The sequence below is a fragment of the Dromaius novaehollandiae genome, chromosome 6 (genome assembly GCF_036370855.1).
Source record: "Dromaius novaehollandiae isolate bDroNov1 chromosome 6, bDroNov1.hap1, whole genome shotgun sequence".
NCBI lineage: Eukaryota > Metazoa > Chordata > Aves > Casuariiformes > Dromaiidae > Dromaius > Dromaius novaehollandiae.
In genome coordinates this window covers 24932059-24944180 of record NC_088103.1, presented here as the reverse complement: position 1 = coordinate 24944180, position 12122 = coordinate 24932059, and the positions used below count along the sequence as shown (strand labels likewise).

The 12122-nt window shown below is 42.4% G+C and overlaps 1 protein-coding gene across 3 annotated transcripts in view; it reads left to right on the top strand.

Moving 5' to 3' along the window:
- Positions 1-12122, top strand: part of PIK3AP1 (phosphoinositide-3-kinase adaptor protein 1) — a 54765-nt gene that overhangs the window by 14973 nt on the left and 27670 nt on the right. For 2 of the 3 annotated variants that reach the window (XM_064513936.1, XM_026094946.2), the window contains exons 3-4: positions 8738-8886; positions 11616-11760. In XM_064513936.1, the coding sequence (XP_064370006.1) occupies positions 8738-8886; positions 11616-11760 (294 nt within the window). Of the gene's footprint in view, positions 1-5572; positions 5659-8737; positions 8887-11615; positions 11761-12122 lie in introns of those variants that run through there. The other variant, XM_026094947.2, reaches the window with a different exon arrangement.

Genomic DNA, 12122 nt, shown 5'->3' with positions numbered 1-12122 from the left:
GAGATGCCAGTCCCCAGCATGCAGTTGCCACTCTCTGCAGGAACCATTTTGGCCCTTAGGAGGTTCTAGGAGCTGTAGATCAGACATGGATGTCTGTGCTGAGTTTGTGATCTCTGCTTGCATCTCCAAAGGCTGTTTGGATATTGGAAATGCACAAAAGGAAGCAAGCTGGAGATAGGAAAGGACAGGAATTAATATACAGACTTAAAAGGACAGGGAGATGTGAAGCTGGCTGGGGACCATTTGTGTTTACTTCTGGCTCTGTATCTGTTGCATTGCAGTCCTCCCTCCCTATCTCACTCTTTTCATCTCTAAAGGGGCAAATTTAAGTGAATTCTCAAAAACATATTTTTCTCTGTTGTATTGTGTTGAAACAGAAGATATGCTTCTTTGACCCTGCTCTTTGAACAGGAACAGGTGATGTGTCAGTCAGCCTTCCGGGTGCAATGAGAGCCTGTTTCACTTTATGGGAGCTCTGTGGCCTGGCTGGTTCTCAGTGCCCCTCAAGGAGAGGAAACTTTGACATTCTCACACAGGAGTTACGGTTGAGAGAACATCCTGGTAGCATGCCCTTCCTTATAGACACTAGCGTGGCTATAAGTGACTGGTGCTGGAGACTTTGGAGGGCTAGTTAAAGCAAGTAGAGAAACCTTAACTAAGCCCCCAAGAGATGTTGAGAGAACTGCACAAACATCCTTATCCATCTATAGCAAACAGGATCAAGCAGTTGAAATAGTCCTCCCAGTTGTAGGATGGATGAATTGTTTGCCATCAAGGTCTCTCATAAACTTCCAGTTTATGCAAATTAAAAGTGATACCTCACTGTTTGTCTTCCATGACTGTGTAAGATTCAAGTAAAGCTGGAATAGTTGCATTCTAGCTTTTTAGACTGATGTAATGAAATGATAGCTCAGAATTTGGAAAGTACAGAAAATGTTGTGGTTAGAAAGTATCAGGTTATAATAGGCTTCGTGCACATCACAAATACTAAAAATATTTCTGTAGTTTACATTTTTGATAATCTCTCCACAAGCTGTGTAAGGGTAGTGACTAGGCCTAATTTTAAACATCCGCCAAAGTAAACTGCAAGGCTTTAAAACATTTGTATGAAAGGCTAAGCAGAGAGGCCAGGGGTCATCACTGATGGCTTCTTCCAAGTTTGGAACAGCTGAAGTAATTCTGCAAGATTTGTTCAGAAGTTCTTGGTCAAAACATACATACTTTACAGAGCAGATAGGTTGTTTGAAAGGCAAAGATTGTAGTGGACTTGGAAAGCTGCTTTGTTTCTAGGGCTGCACTTCCTAGGATTCTGATGGCTGTTCATCATTACCACAGAAAACTTTTTGGACACTTTTTTTTCAAAAGTGACCTGAGAATATCAGTGTACCTTGAGTTTCTCAGTGAGATGTTTCATCAGTGGCATAGACTGATCTTAGCCTGGACTGCTGCAAAGGAGAGTAGTCTGAGACCTTGTTCTCTGGCTCTGATCTGGTTAAACAGCTTGATGATCTGATTTGGCACAGGACTGCAGGAGTGGTACTCCAAGGAAGACTGTGTGAAGGAGAGATAGGGCAGGACTGCCCCTTTCAGTAATGTGGGTTTAGATCTACTGAGGCCGCTTGTAGAACTGCACCCTCAGTCAAACAGTCACTTCCTACTAGGACATTTCTAAAACATGTGCCCAGCTCTTTTAGGTGGAATTTCAGCTTCATGAACTTTTATGTGGACAGTGTTTTCTGTCATGCAAGGGATGTGCATTGTGCTGACAAACTGAAGCAAGGGTATCTTGCATAGATGGGAGATAATTAATCAGCAAGTTGAATTTTCCTGTTTCTCTCATGTGGTTGCTCAGGAAGACTTGAATCAATGACTGCTGCAATTTGATTTTCAGTACCCTCAAAAATCCTCAGCCAGGCCTGCATTTTTTTTCAGTATTGTCTCCTCCTGGCTTAAGTGGTTGAAGTGAATCATTCTAGCTTCTCTTCCTTGAGATTTTGATAAGGCACATGAAGTGTCTGGCATCTACAGGGGGTGGCCAGAACCCTGCACCTTCCTCAGAAGCTCCCTAAGGCTAACTGAGAGCTCATAAAATAACCTCCCCGTTGTCAGCAGCTCAAGCAAAGTTATTGGTCATCTCACTGAGGCAGCCAAACACATGTTCTTCTCTACTGGTTCTGTTGCGTGGGCTGTAGCCTCTGGTGCAAATAAAGACAGAAGGGGAAGCAGGATGGGAGAGGAGGGCAGTGATGGGGACAGTAGGGTTTTAAACTGCTACAGCTCTTTATGTTGTGAACATCTGCCCCCAATCAAGTGCACAGATCTTTTTTTTTCAGCTCAGCTGACTCATTAAGCCATTATAAGTCTTTGAAGTCAGTTGTGTGTTTGAGCTGAAGCAGAATCTTTTTTGGACAAGTAGCAGCTCTGTAGGGGGAGTGTTGCTACTCGCGTGCTTTATTAGGTGATGGAAGAAGATATTTCTTCTCTAGGACTATGCAAGATTATCTGATGAGATTTCTAACAGCAGAACTTATCAGCTGGTCTCAGAACAGTATTTCAAGGCGCCTGTACTTTGTGGAATATCTGCCTGTTGCTGGGGTTGGAGTGAAACCCTTGCTGGATTCAGACTATGTATGTTCCCTGAGGTCTTGCATGTTGCAATTGGAAGAATCACTGTCATCTCAGGTGCATCCAGTCCTTTCCATTAAAGGTCCTGCTCTTAGCTCAGGGCTGCTAGTGAATGAACAAGACATGTACATTTGAAAGGGTTTTGCGGAAGGTCATGAATTGCAATTTCCTCTTTATTCTGAGATAGGATCACTTAGTGTTCCCTCATCGTCCTGGGGAAATTGCTGAGCTGCTGTGAAACTTGCTTGCACTTGGATTTTTGTGGAGGGTTTCTTCACACAGCGTGCAACATTATGAACCAAGATTGTTCCTTCCTGAGCCGCTGAGAGAGAGGGGGCTACAAGCCAGCAGACCTGAACTGAACTAGAAGAGCCCTTTCCTGCAGCCATGTGTGATCAGGGCAGAGCAGGCTGAGCAGTGTTGCTGGGGCAGATGATGTGTGGTAGGCAGTTTACTAGCTGTTACATGTGTGGCATTGGATCCATGACCAGAATCCCAGTGGTGTGTTAACCTAGTTCCTGTTTCCATCCGTTTCTAATGTGGGAAGAACTTCCCGTTTGGGATTCCGCCTTGTACTTCTGCATAGGAGGTGTCACATGAGGTGCAGCCACTATGATCACAGTTGTTTCACTGCTGACTTTGCCTCCTCTAGCCCCAGTTATCTGGTGTATTAACGAGGGCCATGCAGCCTCACACCTTTGTCTGTCTGGGCTTGGGGTTTGATTGTAATGTTTGGAAGGGAGAAGCAATGGACTTTGTGTTTGTTGCATCTAGTACAATAGGATCAAGGTCAGGACTATAACATAAATCCATAATTTACTAGTAGTGCTGAATTTTGGTAAATAATTAAAAACTGAGCCAAGCCCGAGCAGCCGAAACTGCTGGTGACATTTGTCTCTAAGCTGGAATACCACCACAGAAAGTGCCTTTGATGGTTACTTTTCTGTTCTCTGCTGCTTCCCTAGATACTTGAGGTTTTTTTTTTATCACTCTCTCTTCTAGCATCTGGTATCATTTCAAATTTTTGTCCATGCTTTCCCTTCTGTGTCCTCTCCATCGCTGTGGCTTTTCTGGTTTTCTTTTCTTAACCTCACTGTTCTCAGAACTACGTGCTAGGCTTCCTGTTCCTACAGCACAAGCATGGTATTTTTTGGCCATTTTCTTATCTGTAATGCTAATATTTACAGGAGTGACTTGGAGTTGCCCTTGGCATAGTGTAAACAACTTTTGGTGACTCAACTTCAAATACTTGTTCCTTTCCAAGATGAAACTAAAAAATAACTTGGAAGCAGAGTCTGGGAACACTGAGCTAGGAAATGTGAACAAATTCATTCACTTGGGTTAAATTTTAATGACGGTCATGAATGACTTTTGCACTCTACTGCAAAGACATCTTTCTCCTTTCACCTGCATGTTTGTAGTTCTAAAATATAACAAAGCAAAACAATCTCTTTAAGATAGGATGGGATGGGATAGAGGAACTGTGGAGTAAGGTATGTTTTTGAGTTTTAAGGATATATATTGTCTGAGTAGGTTACAAAGGTAAACACAACTGTACCTTCCAGCTTCTCACAACTTGTTGAAACTCTTGTTCTGTCAACAGATCTCTTAGTAACCCGGTTGTGTTCTTCATAAGAATACAGCTTCCCCAAGAGAGAGACACGTGTGCACAAACATACTCACTCAAGCAAAACTTGGCCTAGTAAAATACAGCTTGCTTCCTTGGTGGAAGATGAAAACTAGTTTATTGTAACCTCCAAAATCACTTTTACAGGACAAATAAAATGTGGCCATTGCTTCGTAGAACTGAATATCTGTCACTTAAATCCATAAGCATAGTGCCAAAACCAAGCTGCTTGGGATGCAGGACTAGGGGGGAGAGGGGTGTGTGCTGGAAAGGAGGTCAGAGATGTTCTATACCTTATTTGTTCTGTAAAGACAGTTTTAGAAGATCTTACATTTTCCTGTGTTTTTTCTTCTCATTCTGCTGCTTTCCTGCATGCTTTTCCCCCGTTTTGTTGAAAAGGGAAATAACAGTGTTGCTACAGTACCAGTTAGAGGTGTTACCACGAGGTGTTTCATTGCTGAGTGTGTGTTTTTGGTAAAGCAGGGGTGTTGAGGTTAACATGATGAAAGATAACTTTCCCATCTCCTCTATGTCCAGCAAATGCAGCTGGAGTTACTCAGGGAGACCTAATGTCCTTGTTCACATTTGGAAAAGGAGGCTGGCCAGCTGTGAGCCTCAGGCAATAGCAGGAGCTCTCTTTGAGGGCCCTCTCGCTTGCTCTGGGTGCACTGAGGTGAGAGTCTGAGGCCTCGTGGAAGCTACTTGTTTCTGATAGAGAGTTGGTCAATGGAAAAAAATTGTTTAAAGATGCCAGCAAGGGGGTAGTCCACACATGGAGAAGAGGTTATTGCTCAGTTATGCCGTTTGCATTAATATCTAGATGACGAAGTGCCCTGGACAAGCAGCTGACTCCTTCCGAGAGTTCACGTGTCCTGTGGTGTAAGAGCTGAGCTGTGAGTACTGAGAAACCACAGCTGCCGGCTCCATGCAGATAGTTAGCCAGGAGGAAATGGATGAGAGCAAGCTGTATGCTCTGTAGAACAGCAGATTAAAATAACTATCTGCTTCATATCGTTTTCTAAAGCTGCCAAATGTCTCAAGAAGCATGTGGCCAGGCGTATGCTTTCCCTGGGATTTTCCCTGGGGTGAGTTTCCGCAGCCAGCAGGGCAGCTCTCTGGGGAGCCAGGCAGGAGAGACTAGAAGGGGCCTGTGTAGAGTTGCTCTCTGTAACTCAGCTACTGATACTTCCTGGAGGGGGGCACATTCTTCAAAGTGAAATGTGGTCAGGTTTCTTGGACCGCATCTCCTCGCCTAGTTGCTGTTCTCACGAATGTTTCAGTGTCAGGCGTGGCCTGAGGTAGCCTTCATTTAAAGGGGAACAGAAAGGCCTTTCTGTGCAGGCAGAGCCATTTATAACCAAGAGTTGTTGACCTACAGCAGCTGCTGATGGAGAAGCTCAATTCAGGTATTCTCTTAACTTTCTGATAAGTCTGATTTCCTCAGTGATGGCCTCTCTAATCTAGGTGTCATTATGACAGTCCAGCAATATGATTGCTGGATGTGTATACGCAAGTGTGCTTCATTTCTCAATTGTCTTTGTGAGTGGGAGTCCTGGTGTAATAACACGTGTCACTTTAGAGTTAAGAGTATTATCAAAAGTAATGGAGTGGTTTCCTCATCTGGTGCTTATATGTTCACAAATTGGTAACATGAATGGAACTTGCAAGATGTCTTCTATAGCATCACGTGGCTGCTTATAGGGGAAGTTGGCAATCTGCAATTTCAGAATTTTCTGAGAGAAAAAAACAGATGAATAATTCATGTGCGAAACTCCAAATGCCTGTTCCATCAGCTGTTAATCCAGTAACTGAATAACATCGCTTGTTTCTTCCCATATTACCTAACAGTTATGCTCTTACCTGACCTCCAGGCAATCAGCTCTGTTACAATAATGCAGAACTGTAGGACAGGATCAAGCAATGCTAGAACTTCTTAAAAGCTCAAGTACAGATTCCTGTAATTCTCCTTCATCTGCAAATTTGTAACTACTTGCTCCCCTCTTATCCTTGGTTACTGAGGATGATTTTCTGAGGTCCACAGCTTTAGGTTTTATTCTCCTCTGAAATGGAGCATACATTAGGCAGGTTAGGTACAAATTACCACGCTGACAATTCCATGTTATGGAGTGGGGGACGATGCATTTAGTATCAAGATATATGCAAGTGTCAGCTCATGCATAAGTTTCAGGAATTTTAATGCTTTGCTGTGATTTGGTCAGTGCTGGCTCTCTTCTTTGCAGTGGGCTTATTCTTTCTGATTTAGTCATATTGGAAATGACTAAAAGAGATTACAGAGTCTATTCCAGTAACAGTTGCCTCTTTTCCTGCTCTCGAATGGCTATGCTGCTTGGTGTGCCTATACCAAACACTTGAAGCAAAAGGTACTGGGGAGGATGTGGGACCAGCACTTTATTTCCTCCTGTGCAACTGGACAGCCTGGCACTCCAAGATGGGAGCAGTGCACCTTTCCCCAAGAGAAGGGTTCCCAAAGCTGGGATCTGGTGCTTGCAGCCAGTGACTTTGAATAGTATGAATTAAAATACTGAGTTAAGAAATTTAAAGCCTCAGTCCATTTTCAGTAATACTTAGTACCACTGCCTGAAAATTAAAACACTACCTTCAGAGTGTTAGCACCATTTCAAAGTATTTTTTTTCTTAATCAAATCTGTATGTTTGTGTTGGTGCAGCTGTGAAATCTATTTGCTAAATTACAAGTGCTTTTGTACATTTAAGAAATATTGATGCTGGCAACGATGCCTTACTAGAATTTTACAGAGCTGCAGATTTTTCTCTACTCTTCCTACAGCAAACATTTAAGTGACAATATAGTTGTTTTCATGCGAGTAAGCTTACTTGCTATGTGGAGTGATTCGCATGCTTGAAGTTAAGTGTGTGTACCACTATTTGACAAAGTTTTCAGCTGAATAATTTGCTAAACTTTTGTGGCATAAAACCTGTCTCCTGAAAACAAAATTCCATCTGTGTAATGAAAAAAATCCTATTTAAATGTATAGAAAATATATAAAAAAATGCTTGTGACAAAAACAGAGGATTTCAAATATCTGAAACTTTAATCTTTATTAGTAATAATAATGAAGACATTTAGATTTAAATTCCTACCTGATTTCTGAGTTCCCTGAAGCTAGCAGGACCCAGATTCCTAATGGAAGCCCACTTTAATCACTTTGGCTCTCTTGATTTGTGAAAGCTTGATGTACTTGGAAGCAGGGATAATTCTGAGTACAGCCTGGCCTGTTGGCTGCTTCACCATATGAATACCACAGATTAGACAGTGCAGATGCTAGAGAGTCTCTTCAGTCTTTCTTATCATGCCTGAGCATTTTAAATACAGAACTTCTTACTAATATAAAACCTCTGCTAGTCCAAATCTGAGATTTTATGTAGTGAATAATTTGTACTGCTCTTTACAGATATGTTTTACAGTAAATAATAAATTAAAAAGTAACTTCCAAAATGTTGTTGTAAATCTTTGGCTGCTTCGCAGTTTTCTGAAGTTTGAATGGAAAATTTTGGTTGAGAGAGATGCAATTTTAAGCATTCATGCCAGTCTTCTGGCAAGGGAAGTCACTGACTTTTACCCTATTTTTTAGCAGATGGGAAAAATGGTATGAAGAGGTCAAAATTAGATTTAAAAAAAAAAAAAACCTGTCTGCTAAATGGATATAAAATTGGCTGTCTTTTATTTTCATTATTCAGGAAAAGTAATTTCTAGCTGTGGTAAGAGAACTTAATCTATGTAGCTATCTTGATTCTCGTTACCTTTTTTCTTTCCTCTTGGGCCTGTTTGAGTAAAGGACTGTGTTTCTTCTGCCCAAAGGCTCTGGTGTGTTGCGAGTTCACTCTCGAATAGATATAGGTGTTTACAGTTCTTGCTTTAGGAGCAGGTTCCCTTCAGAGTAGTGCCTGATGTTGTACTTTCTAGACACAACTGTGAACCCAGGAGATGCAGCAAGCAATTCAAGCAGGACACAGAAAACTAAGGACACCACTGGAATTAAAGAATAGTTTTCCTTCATTTACTTCAGGAGGGGAGGACTCTGAAGGCTGCTGCTCATCCTCCCACCATGCACTCCAAGCACAGCTGGAGTCAGATGACTCCAGTTGCTGATCAATCGTTCTTGTATTAGATGTCGATGTACTAATTTTCCTGTCTACTATGAGGAAGGGACTGGCCATCTCAACAAAGAGTGGCTTTGTGTTGCATAAGCATATTCAGTGCTACTCCAGCACTTCTGTGTCTTTGCAAATGTCCCCCAGCAATCCCCTTAAGGGAATAAATAAGGAAACTCTGTAGTTTCCCTTTTCAACTAGATCCCCTTTTCTGAATGTTACTCTGAGAAGTGCAGCAAGTTCCACCCCCCCGCCACGTTCTCTTCTCTGCTCTTTCTCAGGACGTGTATGATGTGTCCATGCATTTTCAGCAAATGAGAATGATGTAACAGGACTCTGTATGCTTTATTTTAGACTCGGGCTGTGACTCTGTGACTGACACAGAGGCAGAAGACGAGAAGAACCCAGATTACTCCTCCAGACTTGCCATGAATGAAGAGTATGGGTCATCCAAGAGCATGGGGGACTATCCAGTGGTGCAACCTGACCACATACGTTGTGGGGTACTGTATGTCCGCTCCTTGACAGCATTCTTGTTGTGGGCTGATGCAACACCTTATGCACATCTTTAATGCACAGCATTACTGGGCTGGGGAGCAGTCCCTAATTCCTTTTCTGCCACCTTCATTCACAGCCACCTGTCTTCAGTGTCTGTTTCATGAGTTCACTTCCCTAGGCTGCGAAAAGAGCTAGGTGGCAGGCAGTGCCCAGTGTTTTGTAGGCTGCAATGTCATTCTTGACAGTCTCATTAACCTCACTGCTTGTCTGGTGTATTGTGAAGCAGGTTCACGCTCTAGAATCCCCATCTAGAAAGTGGAGCAAGGTGATTGTAATGAACCTATTAACTCCAGAAACTGGATGCAGTCTAATATGCAGTCTAATACAACAGTTCTGTTGCATATCCTGCAAGTGCCTGCAAAGAGCTTGGATCATGGCTTCTTGTCGGAAAACCAGCATTTCTTAGTGTAGCATCTCCTTGGACAGAAAAACTGTAATATCACGTGCCAGGAGAAAAGTGTGTGGCACGACTAGCTTCACCTCCTCTGTGGTGTACTTTCCAATCAGTGTAGCTTGGACTTTCATTGCATAGTTTTGAGGTGTGAAGCGCTAGTGTGGGAGGGACTGGTTGTCAGAGGAAACATCAAAGCTAACAGTTCAACAAAGGTTCACTGAAGTGTGACTGCTGTTTTACATTATTTCCTCCTCATATGATTATGGTAGGGGCAGATTCAAGCTCCAGTGCACTGAGACAGAGTGTTGGATGTTTTTCCCTTACTCGTATCAGTTTTGCTAGTTCATGGGATTTTAAATTTCTCTTGGTGCTTTTTCTTAAAGCACCAACTAAAGGAATCTTGTGATTCTGGGAACCTCTGCTTTTACTTAAAGCCTTATCTTCATGCTGTGCAGAGGCCTGAAAAAATTAAACAAAAAGGCTCAAATTCAAAAGCAACAGCCTGCCTCACTTGTGATTTCGCAAAGGAGCTCTGGAATGCTATTGGCCCTACTCTTCAGTTAGACTAGAAGTAAACAGCACACACTCCCCTGCAGGGAAAGAGCAGAGAGAGTAACAAGCCTGAAAATAGCTATTAGAACTTCCCTTCTGCCCTGGCAGGTACTGGGCATGATAAAAATGACACTGCAATTCCTGTAGCCAGGTACATGGGTTTATTGCATGCTGCCAGGCAGACACTGAAGCTGCACTAGGTGTGTACTGGATTTCAGCCTGTAGCAAGAGTCACAGCTGTATAGTGTTGGGCTATTTGGTAGTTTCTCAATATGTGCCTCATAGCATGGATGTAATCTGCTCTTGGATTGGAATAGCGTTCTGTCAGTGAGGAGGGAGGACTGAAAGAAAGGAACTGACATTTTAGGAAGTATCCTCACCTGAGCTCTGTGTTCATGCTTTGGTGTACGTGTGGCTTGGGAGCTGACCCCAGCAAGCGTTTGTTTGAGAAATCAGCAGATTGCTGGATTGCTTCAAGCTCTTACAGAATAGTCGGCTTAAAAGAGAGAAAAGTGGATCTATCTGAATTTTTTTCTATCAGCTCTATTTGCCTATCCATGGGAATACTGTTGTATCCCTGCATATTTATTGGGCATCTGTTACTGCATTCACTTCACCTGTTTCCCAGAGTTGGATGCCTATCTTGATATCTTGACTTCCTTGCTGGAGGAATTTCTCCAGTGCTATAAGCTGACAGATATTAACAAAATATGCTTTACAGTGACTGTGAGGTAAGTAAAATTGTTTTGCCTTGGCTTGTCTGTGTTTTGAGGATAAATACATTAACTACAGCATGGCAAGGAGTGTCTAGGGAATGGAGTCCTGAACTTGTGATAAAGCTGTAGAAGGTCCAGGACTGAGGAGATCCTAAGATACTCAGAAACATTTGAGTTATCTACAGCTGCTGGGCTGCTTCCATTGGCCCAGGCAATGATTATTGTTGGCATAAGATTATGGGCATGAAAGTCTCTTCAGGTTTCTCTCAGATCAGTTATTATATTATGTAATGTAGTAAGCCATGTAAGCATCCACAACCCAGGTCTTGGTGATCTTTAAAATCCTGACTGGATGAGAGCTGAGAAGTACGACACTTGCAGTATGGATGGGTACCACAAAACGTGGCCCAGAAGTCTCCTGGTTTCCGAAACTGAGAGTCTGATCCAGAAATTCACCTTCATAATTCAGCTAAGTAGAAATTAGACAAGTCTCAGGCCATAGTGGAGGACTCAGTAAAATGGAAAAGTTAATGTAATAGCTGAATTGTTTGAAACTCTCACTGGCCCTGCTATTACAAACTGAAATTTTTGCCTTTTAAACAAAGCCCTGGCTAAAGACAAATAGAAAAAATAAGGATAATCTGAGGGAGCTGCTGCAAGCCCTTTCATCTCTGAAATATGCTCATTTTAATTCAAAGTTCCTTTTTTTCTGGTTGGAATGGGGCTGTGCTGTTTGAGGAAAGAGGCTGATGTAGTTCAAACTACATGGCAAGTCAGAGAGTTTCTGGTGTCACAGAATTCATCAGCTTAATGCCTGCATCTGTGCTGGTGCAAGTTTGTAACAAGAAACCAGCTACCTAGCTAATCCACCACGGGAAGAAGCTCCTGAAAACTATTCAGGACCATGGAAATAATTGATGATAATTTAGTTGCAATGATAAGAAAATCCTTGGAAAAGGAACTTCAACAAAGTAAATGTTCTTACATTGTGAACTAATGCCTTTGCTCTTAGGTGCAGACAACAGTTTATATTATCATGAAATGTAAACTAGATGGCAAAGTGAAAACTGAAGTTGAATTCTCACCAGAAAATGCATCGTCTGTGCGTGTGCTGGCCAAGATGGAGAACGAGTACACATTCTCTGTGGAGGCTCCAAGTAAGATGGGTTGAAGCTTTTTTTCCCCTCTTTCCTTCCTTTCTCTCCTAAAGTACGTGTTGTGAAAAGTAACAGAGGGGTACAAGGTAGGGGTTGTAACACAGGAAAATCAGAGGCCAGGAAATCTTGAACGTGTATTCCCATCTGTGATACTTTTGTAGTGTAGAACTGAGAGAAATTGCTGCTCAGGGTCTCTAGTTTGTCCCTCAGTAGTGGTAGGGTGGCAGTGTGAAGGCATTTTACTGGGAGTTCAGAGAGCAGATTACAGCTTTTAAAGCACTGTGTGTTTTTACCACCACCATATTAGTATTGGCAGGCTGCCAAGAGAAGGTTAAGTGCCACTAAATAATTTCGTGATTATA